A 16,111-nucleotide genomic window follows, 5' to 3' on the forward strand; every position below is an offset into this window, starting at 1 on the left:
AAAAGGCTCTGCCACCGAGTCTTTCCCGGTTGTACCTAGGGACCAGCAAGAGGTTGGTGGTCGAGGAGCGAAGATTGCGTTCCGGGATATATCGGACAAATTTGGTTTGAAGAAACTCAGCTCCTAGGCCCTGGATTGCCCGGTGGACAATACACAGTGACTTGAACTTAACTCGCTGGGCCACTGGAAGCCAGTGAAGTTGGCGAAGCACTGGCGAGTTATGTGCTCCATAGGGAGAACCTGTGGCCAGTCTAGCTGCCAGGTTCTGCATGCGTTGGAGACGCTGGAGAAGGGCCACCGGCTGAGCGAGGTACAGGGAGTTGCAATAGTCCAACCGTGAGAGGACTAATGCAGCCACCACAGGAGGGCGCATAGCTTCTGGGATCATAGGGAGGACCCTCTTAAGTACCCTAATCTGGTGGTGGGCGGATTGGCAGACCGCTGAGGCCTGATTTGACATGGACAGGGAGGTGGAAAGAATGACCCCTAAGTTCTTTACTTTGTCCACTGGACAGGGCAGGGGGCCCAATGAAGTAGGCCAAAAAGCGGGGGTCCATAGTGATGGGCTGGGAGGACAACCCACCAACATCGCCTCCGTTTTATCGCCATTGAGCTTGAGCCAATTTTGGTCCATCCAGACACCGACTGCTTTTAGACAGTCATGAAGACGAGCTGAAACCTCGGTATGATCCTGATCCAAACGGATCAGGATTTGAGTATCATCCGCGTAGGAATAACAATTGAGTCCATACAAGCGGATAAGGCAGACAAGCGCCCAGATATAAATATTGAATGAGGTAGGGGAAAGAGACGATCCCTGGGGGACACCACAGGTGAGGACACAAGGGGAAGAGAGAAAAGGGGGCATAGCAAGGGTCTGAGTGCGGTCTGCAAGAAAAGAGGTAAACCAAGCCAGGACTGAGCCAGAGATCCCGATTTGTGCTAGACGTGAGAGGAGGATAGGATGGTCCACCGTATCAAATGCGGCGGACAGATCCAGCAGAATCAAAGCTCCAACTCCACCTGCGTCCGCAAGTCTGGACATATCGTCTTGCACTGAGACAAGCACACTCTCCGTCCCTCTTCCTGGCCTAAAGCCTGCCTGGGCAGGATTAAAGATCTTAGAGGATTCCAGAAAGGAGGACAGAAGGGGCGTGAACAGAGATTCCAAGAGTTTAGACAAGAACGGGAGCAGGGATATGGGGTGAAAATTAGAAGGGATAGTAGGATCAAGTGACGGCTTCTTAAGCAGGGGAATGACCCTAGCAGATTTGAGTTCCGGCGGAACCAATCCAGACTGGCAAGAGTTATTTATAGCCGCTGTGATGTCGGACAGAATGACTGGGGCAAGTGTCTTCATAATACTTGCCGGAATTGCATCCTCTGGAGAGGAGGATTTAATTTTGAGGATAGCTGCTAGAACCTCTGCCTCAGTGAACAGAGGAAAGGTAGACCAGCTAGCAGGGGGGTCAGTGAGGGTGAGTGGCACAAAGCTGGTAGTGCCGGAGGATTGCATAGAGGGAAATTTAACGATGTTAGATCGAATCACATCGATTTTCGTGATAAAAAAAGATGCCAGGTCATTACATAGCTTTTGCGATGGTTTAACCGTAGAAGTAAGGGGCTCAGAGGAAGCGAGTGAGTGGACAATAAAGAATAGTGTTTTAGGTTAACATAGAGCACTTTCAATTTTTTGAGCAAAAAACGTGGCTTTGGCCAGTTTGACATTGGCTAAGTAGGTAGAAAGACTAAGCTTGTACAAGTCTTTAAGTAAAGGGTCATAACTAATCCGCCATTTGCGTTCAGCTTGTCTGAGTAGCAGGCGGGCGCTTTTAAGCTGATCAGTAAACCAGGGCTGAGAGAGTAATCTCCGACTCTGGGTAAGTTTAGGTGGAGCAAAAACATTGGCGGCGGATAGCAGCGACATTGAGAGCGTAGATAGAGATACAGGTCCCAAAGAGGTGCACTTAGAGACGATACAGGCACCAAGTGCCTTGGGATCAACTGATCGCCAGGAGCGAATGTCATGATCTCTGCTTCCAAAAGGTCAGGGTTTTTCCAACTCCCTTGGAAGCAGATCCATAACCCAGGTTCCGAGGGCCAACCAGTCCCAATTGGGACCTTTTGGACCCAGTCCTGGCGCCAGTGGCACCAGGCTCATAAATATGCCCAGTCCCAGCGCTGGAAGCGCCGGGCTCATAATGCTTGGGTGGACTTACCTGCAGCAGACCATGCTGCTTACTTGCCTGCCAGTTGAGTCTCTGATCCTCTTCTGTGTGGAACTACTTTTCCTGTTGGGTGGGGCAGGAGCCACTCCCTAGATTCAGAACATTGGAACTCTTCTGGAAGGCAGGAACTCTTTTCTTACCAAGGCGTGGCTGTGGAAGGAGACACCTAAGCACTACAGGAGGCTATTTAAACCACACCTGGTGGATGAATCTTGCTTTGCGTTATTCTGCATTCTCAGCAGCAGAACGCTCATCGTGTCTTCTGCATCTGATCCTGGGCCTAAGGAAAAAGGCTTACCATTCTGAATCCAGTCTTCAGCAACACCTATAAAGACAAGAAAGAACAGGTTAGCATTACGGTCTTCAGTGACAGCTCTTCACTTACCTGGTCCATCGGCTGCCACCAACGCCTCGCGCTGCATTCCGGCATCTGAAAGACAAAGGCTTACCTACTCTTCGTGCGCTCCGGAGGTCTTCACACTGCATTCCGGCATCTGAAAGACAAAAGCTTACCAACTCTTCGCACGCTCCGGAGGCCTTCGGCGCTGCATCCCGCATCTGAAAGACAAAACAAGGTGCGTTTAAAGACATTGGGGAACTTTAATACTCACGTGCCATTACTCCTTTCCACACCTAACCCAGTGGGTATTCCGGCACCCTGCAGCCGCTCCGAACTTGTACCTGCAAAATAAAAGACAGTTAAAGCGCACCGTGAAGCAGGCAACAAGCGCTTACTTACGTGCTTCCAGGCGCTTCTATTCATCACATGGACTCCATCTTCAACTCACTTCAGCCCGTCATCCGCCATCGCCGGAACCTGCAAAACAAGAGACATCATTACTAAAGACTTTAAAGACAATAGAATTACTCGAAACTTACCGTTCGTGCAGTAAACGACGGACAGCAGTCCTCTGAAGTCAAGAGGCCTGCGCTACCGATCCAGTGAAGAAACTGGTTACAGCACCCTGCCCCGAGGCAGATGGAGAGCTCGGCATTCACTTACCTAAGGTGAGAGCGTTAACCTTTGGGGGTCTACAGGAGAGCAAAAAGGAAAGAGATAGGGACACCCCAATCACCCCAGTTCATTAATCCCATATTTTCTATCTGCAGACATCTTACTCTTGAAGTCAGGCATACAGTGCACAGAGGTCCAGCCCAAGAGCCAACCGGGTGCTTCACATCACCTTGGAAGATACGGTAGTCGCCCAGTCAAGACCGGCGCCTCTGCGAGAATCAGGTGAGCGTTACAGAACGCAAAGCCTACCGCAAAACTCTCGCCCAGGCGCTATGGAAACCTCGGATACTGACCACCTAGCCCGGTTACTTGGGGAACTAAGGGCGGAAGTGCATGCAGCTCGTCAGGAAACGAATGCTCTAAGAAGGGAACTAATTATTTCCAAGGAGAGGACAGACGGTCTTGCTAGACAATTGCTACAGTCACAAGCCGGACAAACCCCGTTACCCGCATCAGGGGCAAATCTTCCTTCAACATCCTCTATGAATCCAGTGCAGATCAACCTACCTGGGAATGTACCTCTGGCTCCCCCCGAACGATTTTCTGGTGACCCAAAGAGGTTTGCAGTATTTATCAATCAGTGCCGGTTGCACTTCTTATGCCGGCCAGCAGCCTTTCCAACTGATCAAGCTAAAGTAGCTTTTGTACTTTCGTACCTTAGTGGCAATGCGGCAGACTGGTCGATCCCTCTAGTTAATCAAGATGATCCGGTTCTCCATGATTTTCAAGCCTTTCAGCTTAGTATGGAAAAACTGTTCGCAAGACATTCACAGGGGCAGGCCTTGGACAATGAGCTTCTTTCGTTTCGACAGGGTAATCAAGACCTTTTGGCTTATATTGCATCTTTCAATAGACTAATAGTGGAAACTCAATGGCCTGAGGACAAAAGGATTTCGCTGTTTTATAGAGGTCTACGTGGAGAGCTCAAAGACGTTTTAGCCCAAGTAGTGAATCCCCCACAAGACTGTTCGGATTATATAGACTTGGTCGTTCAAATAGATCATAGACTGCAGAACAGGAAGGCCGACCGTTCCAAGTTTGATGCTCGAGTATTTTCCAAACCGCCAACTCCTTCCAAAGGAGTAGACTCCGGGGAACCCATGCAAATAGGGGGTCTGAAAGGTCCTCTAACACTAAAGGAGCGGGAAAGGAGAAAACAGTTGCAATTATGCCTATATTGCGGAAACTCAGGGCACTTTCTTCGAGACTGTCCAGTGAAACCTGCCAAGAAGGCAGTAGGAGCTGCAGTTACCAAAGTTACAAACTCTGAGCAGGGAAACGACCTCGCCCGACAAGAATAGAGGTCCTCTTGCCGAGCGTGAAAACCAGTTCCGTGACCTCGCATTTCGTGATACCTATGGTCCTCATTAGCCCTGATAACCCGGATCGATTACATGCAATTGAAGCTTACGTCGATAGCGGTGCCATCGGCAATTATGTGGATCATGAAATGGTTTTGAGGATGAATCTAACTCTTTGTCCCAAGGCTGTAAAGGACGTCATTACTACAGTGGATGGTACAGAGATAGCCTCCGGGCCTGTAACGCATACCACTCAAGAGGTGACGCTAGTAAGTCAAGATGGACACCATGAGAAGATCGTGTTCGATGTGATCAAGGCCCCTCAGTTTCAGATTATTCTAGGAATACCTTGGTTAGAGAAACACAATCCTCTGATCGATTGGCGAGCAAGAACGGTCCAGTTTCCAGAATGTGTCTCTACTTGTCACCCTCCACCTGGTGTTGCACTGGCAGCAATTTCTTCAGAGACTCCCCAGTTACCTCCCGAATACCTTGAATACCAAGATGTTTTCCGGAAGGATCAGGCTAACACTCTACCTCCTCACAGGTCTTATGACTGCCAGATAGACCTGATACCTGGATCTACTCCTCCTTGTAGTAGAATTTATGCTCTCACCGAGCCTGAGAACCTTCACCTTCGACAATACCTGGATCAATACCTGGCGAATGGGTTTATTCGTCCTTCCAAGTCCCCTGCTTCTTCAGCTTTGTTCTTCGTTCCAAAAAAGGAAGGAGACCTTAGAACTTGTATCGATTATCGCTCCCTGAACCAGATCACCGTTAAGAATAGATATCCGTTACCTTTGATCCCTGAACTCCTGGACCAAGTCAGAAAAGCATGCATATATACAAAGCTGGATCTTAGAGGAGCTTACCACTTGGTACGAGTAAAAGAGGGCGATGAATGGAAGACTGCCTTCCGCACCAAGTATGGGCTATTTGAATATCAGGTCATGCCCTTCGGACTTTGCAATGCCCCGGCCGCCTTTCAATATTTTATGAACGATGTCCTCAGAGAGCTCATAGATGTGTGTGTTGTTGTTTACATTGACGACATCCTCGTTTATTCTTCATCGGAATCTGAACATCGAAAACACGTGAAAATGGTCCTCGAAAGATTGCGTCAACACAAACTTTTCGCTAAATTGGAAAAATGTGTTTTCAACGTGACTGAAGTTGAATTCTTGGGATTCATATTATCACCTGGCGGAGTACGTATGGATTCAAAGAAGGTCGATGCAGTTCTCAAATGGCCATCACCATCCTCCGTAAAAGGAGTGCAAAGCATGTTAGGCTTCGCTAACTTTTACCGCAGGTTTATCCCCGAATTCTCTCGAATAGTCCAGCCCATCACTGCCTTGTTAAAGAAAAACAAACGTTTGGAATGGTCTACCGAGGCGGAACAAGCTTTCCAGGATTTGAAGACTAAATTTATCTCCGCACCAATCTTAAAACACCCTCGCCCCGAACTCCCCTACATCGTGGAAACTGATGCTTCAAGCCTTGCCATGGGGGCAGTTCTATCACAGAAGGACCCGGTAACCAATCAGTTGCATCCCGTGGCATTTTGGTCCCGCAAATTCTCGCCTCCTGAAATCAATTACACGATTACTGACAAGGAACTTCTGGCTATCAAGTCTGCCTTTAAGGCTTGGCGGCATTATCTGCTGGGGGCCCTACACACCGTTACTTTGATTACGGATCACCAAAACCTGCAATATTTGAAAACCGCAAAAGCCCAATCCTCTAGACAACTCCGTTGGGCATTATTCTTTGCCGAGTTTGACTTCATAATTACCTATCGACCTGGTACAAAGAACGGTAAAGCTGATGCCCTTTCTCGGATGGGAGTGGAAGAACACTTGATCAACCCTAAACCTGTACCAAACATTCCCGAACAAAGAATTCTGGGTGTAATCGCCACAGAATCCATAGAGGAAGTTAAGGATAAAGCCAGGCAACTTGTAACTCCAGCAGACATACAGAATTGGCATCTGCAGGGAAAGGACTTTGCAGTAAAGGACAACTTATTGTATTTCCAAGAACGATTATACCTACCCAGCACAGATTTACAGAAAAAAGTAATCTCCTGTTATCACGATTCTTTAATGGAAGGTCATCCCGGTATGGCCAAGACCTCAGAAAAGATCAAGCGCTACTTCTTGTGGCCGTCTTGGAAAAAAGATATCAGAGACTTTATAATGTCCTGTGGAGTATGCGCCCAAAACAAGAGTCAAAAGGAAAGACCAGCAGGCCTCTTACGCCCTATTGACATCCCACCTCGCCCTTGGCATACGCTTTCTATGGACTTCATCACCGATCTACCTCCATGCTCCGGATACAATACGATTCTAGTAATCGTGGACTTATTCTCCAAGATGGCGCATTTCATTCCGCTCAAAGGCTTGCCAACAGCAGCAACTCTGGCCCGAAAATTTCTCGAAAACATTGTCCGACTACACGGTTTTCCTTCGGTTCTAATTTCGGACCGAGGTAGTCAATTTATTTCTCATTTTTGGCGAAGTTGCTGTCGGTCGGCTCAAATTGATGTGAGACTATCGACCAGTCACCACCCTCAGACCGACGGACAAACCGAGAGGACCAATCAAACTCTGGAACAGTATTTACGCTGCATGCTGCAACAAACTGAAAAAACTTGGAAAGACATCCTTTGGATAGCCGAATATGCCTACAATAACTCTGTCCATTCGGGAACTGGGAAAACACTGTTTTTTCTTTTGTACGGCAGTCACCCTCGAACCTCGGAGTTGGATCCCCTCCAAGATCTTGAAACACCAGCAGTAGACTACCTGCATTCTACAATCACCCAAGCCTTTAAGGAAGCTGTTTCTCACCTTCAAAGGGCTAAAGAACAATACAAGAAAGGAGCAGATCAACATCGGAAGGAAGCCCCTCAATATCAAGTAGGGGACCAAGTCTGGTTATCCACCAAATGTCTACCTCTAAAAGGGCCACGCACATTCAACCCAAGATACCTTGGTCCCTATTCCATCACTACCATAATAAACCCAGTAGCGGTCAAGTTGGACTTGCCCCCGCACATGAAGATACATCCGGTCTTCCACGTCTCTCTATTAAAGCCCGTGCAACCTCAAACCCGACTAACTAAATCTCCAAAACCCATCCTAGTTGATGGAGAACTCGAGTTTGAAGTCAAAAGCATTCTGGACTCCAAGATCTCCAAATCTAAACTATTTTACCTAATTGACTGGAAAGGCTACGGCCCCCAAGAGAGATCCTGGGAACCTGCTGAATATGTCCACGCTCCTCGCCTAATCAAAAGATTTCACCGAACATTTCCTGACAAGCCAAAACCCCCGGAGAAGCCCGGTTTGGGAGGGGCCTTCAGGGGGGGTACTGTCATGATCTCTGCTTCCAAAAGGTCAGGGTTTTTCCAACTCCCTTGGAAGCAGATCCATAACCCAGGTTCCGAGGGCCAACCAGTCCCAATTGGGACCTTTTGGACCCAGTCCTGGTGCCAGTGGCACCAGGCTCATAAATATGCCCAGTCCCAGCGCTGGAAGCGCCGGGCTCATAATGCTTGGGTGGACTTACCTGCAGCAGACCATGCTGCTTACTTGCCTGCCAGTTGAGTCTCTGATCCTCTTCTGTGTGGAACTACTTTTCCTGTTGGGTGGGGCAGGAACCACTCCCTAGATTCAGAACATTGGAACTCTTCTGGAAGGCAGGAACTCTTTTCTTACCAAGGCGTGGCTGTGGAAGGAGACACCTAAGCACTACAGGAGGCTATTTAAACCACACCCGGTGGATGAATCTTGCTTTGCGTTATTCTGCATTCTCAGCAGCAGAACGCTCATCGTGTCTTCTGCATCTGATCCTGGGCCTAAGGAAAAAGGCTTACCATTCTGAATCCAGTCTTCAGCAACACCTATAAAGACAAGAAAGAACAGGTTAGCATTACGGTCTTCAGTGACAGCTCTTCACTTACCTGGTCCATCGGCTGCCACCAACGCCTCGCGCTGCATTCCGGCATCTGAAAGACAAAGGCTTACCTACTCTTCGTGCGCTCCGAAGGTCTTCACACTGCATTCCGGCATCTGAAAGACAAAAGCTTACCAACTCTTCGCACGCTCCGGAGGCCTTCGGCGCTGCATCCCGCATCTGAAAGACAAAACAAGGTGCGTTTAAAGACATTGGGGAACTTTAATACTCACGTGCCATTACTCCTTTCCACACCTAACCCAGTGGGTATTCCGGCACCCTGCAGCCGCTCTGAACTTGTACCTGCAAAATAAAAGACAGTTAAAGCGCATCGTGAAGCAGGCAACAAGCGCTTACTTACGTGCTTCCAGGCGCTTCTATTCATCACACGGACTCCATCTTCAACTCACTTCAGCCCGTCATCCGCCATCGCCGGAACCTGCAAAACAAGAGACATCATTACTAAAGACTTTAAAGACAATAGAATTACTCGAAACTTACCGTTCGTGCAGTAAACGACGGACAGCAGTCCTCTGAAGTCAAGAGGCCTGCGCTACCGATCCAGTGAAGAAACTGGTTACAGCACCCTGCCCCGAGGCAGATGGAGAGCTCGGCATTCACTTACCTAAGGTGAGAGCGTTAACCTTTGGGGGTCTACAGGAGAGCAAAAAGGAAAGAGATAGGGACACCCCAATCACCCCAGTTCATTAATCCCATATTTTCTATCTGCAGACATCTTACTCTTGAAGTCAGGCATACAGTGCACAGAGGTCCAGCCCAAGAGCCAACCGGGTGCTACACATCACCTTGGAAGATACGGTAGTCGCCCAGTCAAGACCGGCGCCTCTGCGAGAATCAGGTGAGCGTTACAGCGAAGTAGCGTCTTAGGGGGCAGAACTTTACAAACGGGAGTAGCTGGTATGAAAAGGCATGAAATCAGATGGTGATCAGACCAGGTCACTGGTTCAATAAGGCAATTCTAACATTCTTGTGCACCCCACTCGCTGTGATTTCGGCAGCCATATCCACTGTTCTTTAAAAAACGGAACACATTCGGCCCTCAACAATATGAACTCTGAGGTTGAGTCTTCTGATAACCACTTAGCCACATATTATAGTTGGCTGGCCAAATAGTAAACCTCGAAATTGGGCAATTTAATGCCCCCTTGATCATACATATTTTGCAGTTTCCATAGTGCTATTCTGTTCCTAGGGTTATGCCATATGAACCCTCTACATATACTTTGGAGTTTTACAAAGAATCGCTTGGGTATCATGTATGGTATATTCCCAAAAAAGTGCAATAACCTAGGCAACACCACCATCTTCAATAATGTCACTCTCCCTATCATGGCCAGCACGAGCTTAGCCCAGAACTCATACTATTTTCAATGTTAGCCACCGCCTTCTCTGTGTTTTGTTTGTATTCGGCCTCGACTGAGTGATAAATATCAATCCCCAGGTATCTAAAGGTCCTAGTCTCCCATTATATTTGTAATACTGGTAGGTCCTCCCTTGGTATCCCTATATGTCTGCCCAGGGGAAAAATACATGATTTCCTGGGATTCACTGTTGTGCGAGAGAGCACCGCATATCGCTCCATCACTTCCAAGATATACTGTAGGTTCTCCTCAGGATATTTTAAGTATAGCAGCATATCATCAGCATACATCGACACCAAGTGTAGCCCCCCCTTTGTGCTGATCCCCACTTCTACGTATTGTTGCCTCAAGTACATCGCTAGGGGTTCCAGTGCTAAAATAAACAGCATCAGGGACCACAGGCATCCCTGTCTAGTGACCCTATTGAGCTGACATCATTCTGAGATGGTCTTTCCCATCTTGACTCTAGCCAGTGGTGCACGGTATAGCAGTTGCACCCACCTCAAGTGCGTAGGCCCAATCCCATATTCCTTCAAAGCTGCAATCAGCCAAGGACATTAGAGTCGAAGGCCTTCAATGCATCTAATGAGATTATTGCGGCCTCTTGTGAGTCCCTTTCCATTTGTTCTACGACATGATGGAGACTTCTGAGATTGTCGGATATATTTCTATTCGGAACATACCCAGTCTCATCCGGACGAATACGTTTATTGATAACCGGTCTCAGCCTATTCGCTAGCACAGCCATGAGTATCTTACTATCCTGATTCAGTATGGATAGCAGTCTGTATGACCCGCAGTCCATGATTGGCTTGTTAGGCTTAAGAAGCGGGATAATGATCGCCTCCCTCAGAGATTCCGGCAGCATCCCCTTATCTAACGCTTCATTTAGCATAGTTAGTATCAGGGGAAGCAACTCTACCCTGTATGTTTTGTAGAACTCGCTGGGGAATCCGTCTGCTCCCGGAGCCTTACTGGTGGGTAAGAGCTTGATCACTGCTTCTAGTTCCTCTAATGTGATTGGAGCCTCTAAATTCTCTCTCTCTGCTGTCCCTAGTTTAGGAAGGCCAATGTCCTCCGAAGTTTCTTTCACATCAGTCTCTTCTCCCCTTTCAACGTCCCTATACAGTTGCTGGTAAAACTCTAGAAACCCATTGTTCACACCCTCTTGAGTATCGAGTATTTGTCCATCCATTCCCCGTTTTGCTCTGATTGTTCGCCTGGGTGTCTCACTCTTATATAACCAGGCTAACAGTGTACCCGGTTTATCACACCCTGTGTGCTGTCTCTCTACGTATTTTGTGTAATTCAAGTTACATAATCTCACCCATTACTCCCCACAATCCTGCTGCAATTGTCGTATGGTTTCCATCTCCTCAGGGGTATGCCCACCTCTACGCATTATTGTCTCTATTTTCATCTCCGCTTCTTGCAGCTCCCATGTTATCCCACCCTGCAGACCTTTGGATTTAGCAATTGCTGCTCCCCTCACCACCACCATGAATGCCTCCCACAGTGTGCCAGCCGATTCCACACTCCCGGTGTTATGTTCAAAGTATTCCACAATTTCTTTTCTCAGGTCCCCTCTAAACACTGTATCTTTCAATGCTTCGGCCCTAAGTCTCCACGTCGGGATCGTAGCTCTGGGTGGCAAGTATTGCCATGGTATAATCGGTGGCGAGTGGTCAGAGAGGACTCTCGCTTTGTATTCCGACCGCACTAACTCCCCTGTCAACTCCGGAGCAGCAAACCGATAGTCTAACCGCGTGTATAAGTTATGCAGGGCCGAATAGTGGGAATATTGCCTATCTTGTGGGTGGTGCGTTATCCACAAATCTGCTAGGTTAAAATCTCTCAATAAGGTCCTTAGGGTTTTAGCTTCTGGGGTAGGTTTTTCCATCTTCCTATCTGATCTATCCACCCTGGGATCTAATGTGCAATTAAAGTCCCCTCCCCATATAACTGCCCCCCAATGTATGGGCTGACTTTGTCGTATAAGGTCCTGAAATATCCTGTAGCGTCTTGGTTCGGGGCATACGTGTTTATAATACACAACTCTGTTCTCTACTAATCCCCTTATTAACACCATCCTCCCACCTGGTTCTATGGTAGACTGTAGCAGCTTGAAAGGGACATGTGGTGCTATCCACGTAATTACCCCTCTGGCGTACGCCGAATATGTTGCTCCTATGGTGATCCCTCTCCATTTCCTCTCTACCATTGTCTGTTTTTCTTTTGTTAGGTGGGTTTCTTGGAGTAAGGCAATATCAGTTATCTGCCTTTTCAAATACATCATAACCTTATTCCTCAAGCAGCAGAAAAGATATGCACTGGAGCCTTCTCCACCGAAAACCCAAGAGTACCCATTTGCGGTCACTGGGCCTAAACAATTCCTGAATTGCTAGGACAAGTAAGCAAATAAGAAAAAGGTAAGTGTTGATCAGAAAGAGTAGGAAAGTGGATTTAGGTGGCAAGAAATTATAACATGGTCAGCTTGGACCATAAAAAGTTGCACAGTTGACATAGAGAGGTAAGGAATATGATCAGTTCCCTGGGCACTCAGACCAGTTAATAGGGTTGGTTACAAATTTGAACCAGGAGACCAAGAGAGGGTTGGCAATCCATGCAACGGGAAACCAAGACTTGTCGGAATTCTGTGGCGGGCAATGAAAATGAGCATAACATAAATCACATACATATGGTTCAGATGTTATCACTGCACTCAAAGTAAGCTCTGTATTTCTGTTTCCCCAGGTCCCTGATCGGAGAGGAAGGTTACTGCCTTACTTCCCTGCAGAGTGCTCTGTCCTATGTTGAATCTCTGCATAAAAACACAGTACACCAGTAAGAGGATTCCGGAACTTGCTGGTGGCCAGAAACCAAGAGGACGCTTCTCAGAAGAGTTCCCCCGCAGTGAAGAATGACGAAGTGCTGAAGACCTGCCCATGTTGAAATGAAAGGGATTGACTTTACATGGGATTGTGTGCATCTTCAGTCATTAGCCAACAATACAACTGAAAAGCAGAGGATGTTGTGTGTTGCATTCTGGGGTTCCTGAGAAAGCCAGTGCAGGCCCTTCACGTTTTGGGGTGAATAAATGTTCATTATTTAGTGCAATGCCAGTATAGGCTTATTAAGATAACCACCTACTTGGGACAGAGGGCATGCGAGTCAATGGTTGTGCTACTTATGTGATTAGCGAACTGACTCTGTTGTGAGACCCAAATAACTGAGGGTCAACAGTCATAGTTATCACAATGCTTTTCTTAAACATTTTTTGATGCTCTTATTAAACGAGGGTCCGTGAATGAAAGGCCTGTGTGACTGTTTAGTGAATTGTTTGTCACAGTCCTGTCCCAAATAGGCAGGCTCTTGCTATTTAGTAATTGCCAACCTTGATGAAAACGTCATCTGAAAGGCCATGAGATGAAGACGTACAGTCGTGAACCTTTAAGACAACCAGTCATGTCTATAAAAATATAAAGTATGGCTTATAGATCTATTTACAGATAAGAAGTTACTTTGCATAATACAAGAGATGTCATCTGGGAAAAGGTGACCTAAAGTTGGGCAGATTTGTCTGAGTTAAGCCGACAAATGATGAGATGATATCTCATATGCCACCCTTTTCATTTCTTATTAACTTAGAAACAGAGTCAGATGATTGTCAGTGTTCCTTAAGAGGCCTCACTCATTGCAATTTCGTGATCTTTATAACGAGGAGTTAAAGCGGAAAATATAGACCATGTTGCCAATTCATTTATACGCGAAACGAGAAGACATCACCTTTGTGGAATTAATTGTGCATTTAAAAAGTACTCCCAGAGTCCTTCAGTTCCAGCCTTGGCTTGGCTTTAGCAAAAATACTCCACAGGGTATATTTGAAATGTTCGAGTCTGTCGAGCCTTGGCTTGGCTTTAGCAAAAATACTCCACAGGGTATATTTGAAATGTTCGAGTCTGTCGTTTTTATACAGAATTTCAAATGTGTCTGGACAACTTGAGAGAGTTCCACAACCTGGGAGCAACCTTCATCCATAGTCACCCATCTCCATTTGTTGGCTCTCGGCAGACAAGATCAAATGAACAAAGGTTTCTTGAGAGTATGTAAGGTGTGATCTCCTTTGGGATGCAGAGTAGGACAGCTTCGTTTGGTGTATTTAACGCAAGAGATTGTTGCAGTTTATGATATGGGCTACTGAGAAGCACCATAGACACCTGTAGAACTGGTGGATGGCAACTCTTTCCTAGACCTGCCAGCAGTCCGAATGAAAAGGGTATCAAAAGCAAATGTGTGACTAATGCAGATAACTCCTCTCTGTATGCACTTGGCAGAGGCCTTTGCTTTTGAGAACCACCAATGCTTTTGAGAACCACAAATGCAACGCACAATACTAAATGGAACGCTTTGAGCAATGTTCTAGGTGTCTTTGGACACTTGATGATCTTTAAATCTTGTTTAACCATACATTGCTTTCTGTTACGATCTACCCCACCATTTCGTCCCGCATTACTAAAATACCAACTGAGGATACTATCCATTATGAAATCTGAAATCGTTCTCTCTGCCTCTGGCATTATCACTATTATTAGACTGTTCACTCATACATTTGGCAACATCATTCATTACATTACTTATTATTCAAAGCACCCTCCTATTTCACCAAAGATGTCTCGGCTTTGGGAACCCTTTTTATCCCATGTGGCAACATCCCAGTATCTTGTATTTGTAGAACTTACTTGTGAAGCATCCAATCCCGATCTTGCATTTTGTGGCTTTAAGCCTGAGATGTTAGCTCACAGTCTGGTGCTGTTTAGTCAAGCTGCAAGCGCGAACATCTTTGATTACATTTGGGCTTCTAATAGCTCTCTACTGCTTATCAGAAAGTGGCATGCTTTAAAATTGTCCCTGACAACTGGGGAAAGATGGAGGTGCAGTTTTGAGCTTTCGCACTGTATGGACTCTTGCACTCCTAGTCCTTTGGTCCACTACCTCAACATCACCCACCCACCAACTCTCTCTCTGCCCGTTCCAATTGGGTACTAGCCAAAAGAAAACTGTCTGGAGAGACTGCAGGCACATAAGGGACTACATGGACACAGTGGTGCATGCACAGAAGGCTGTATTTTCTGCTGTGAAAAAAATAAAATATTTTGGGCTCCTGTTATCATTGAATGTCGCAAATCCGTTGAAAGGTGGGTGTACAGCGAAAGGGAATCTGAAAGGGGAGAATCGTTACATCATATGTACGCTTTGCTGAAACCCCATACATACTCTGACCCATTTCTACACCTGAAAGGATCCAGTGACGTGATAGAATTATTTTAGGAAAGTCTGAAGTTAAAGACAAGTGAGAGGGTGAAGCATGTTGGTGAATGTGGTCCGTGGGGGGTTGATGCTGTCTTGTTAAAACGCCTCAGGAATTTCAGTGCACTTACCTTAAAACAAGTATGTTCAATGTTTAGCTTAAGTTAGTCTAAAGGACTAAGCCGTAAACTAACAAACGGTTTACCACCACACAGATAAACACTGTTTCTAAAGCAAAGGCAGCATTTAATATAAGCTGCTATTGACTGCATGAAAATAACTCCCTTGACAGAATATGTTCCTCGTACAGAGAATAAAAGTGTAAGAAATGAATATGTAAAGCGTGGTGTTTTGTTTACGTTCTCTGCGTATTCCAGATTCAAAATGTGTTTTTTGTTTTTGTTCTGTCAAAGGGTATATCCTATTGGCACATAGAAAACGCCCGTTTGTACGGATCTTGTGTACATTTTTATTTCCCTGCAAAATATATCCGCAAGACATGCAGGCCCCTTTAGAGAAAATGGAAATTCAGCAAGATATTTGTTGTCCAATTGACATTTGGCATATGTGCTTGCATTTGTGTTTCTTCTACTGTCTCCACAGTTAATTTGAAGATGCGCATGCTGGTCAGTAACTATTTTGGCTTCTTCTTATTGTTTTCATCTTTACAAAATTGCACACGCAGTTTCTAACTCCGCCTGCATATGTTTTGTGTCACTCTAGCTTTCCATGGCGTAAATACCTGCAGTCGTGCAGAATAGTGGTATGTTCTGATATGTTGGGGGCTATAATGTGAACCTCTTCCGTTTGCATGAACCCCCTGATATTGTCTGCTATGAAAATTATTTCCATATTGTATATTCATAGTTGTTTGTTGGACTACTGCAATTGTCGATCAAACAAAAAAAATCACTA

The 16,111-nt window shown here is 46.3% G+C and overlaps 1 protein-coding gene across 1 annotated transcript in view; it reads left to right on the plus strand.

Annotated features, from left to right (window-relative positions):
* VPS9D1 (VPS9 domain containing 1) overlaps positions 1–15,529 on the plus strand; it is a 1,552,154-nt gene extending 1,536,625 nt beyond the window's left edge. The window contains exon 15 of the mRNA XM_069635571.1: positions 12,644–15,529. Coding sequence (XP_069491672.1) covers positions 12,644–12,737 — 94 coding nt within the window. The 3' untranslated portion in view covers positions 12,738–15,529. The remainder of the gene's footprint in view (positions 1–12,643) is intronic.
* The last annotated feature ends 582 nt before the right edge of the window (positions 15,530–16,111 follow it).

This window comes from Ambystoma mexicanum, chromosome 1q (genome assembly GCF_040938575.1).
Source record: "Ambystoma mexicanum isolate Mex_15411 chromosome 1q, UKY_AmexF1_1, whole genome shotgun sequence".
Lineage (NCBI taxonomy): Eukaryota > Metazoa > Chordata > Amphibia > Caudata > Ambystomatidae > Ambystoma > Ambystoma mexicanum.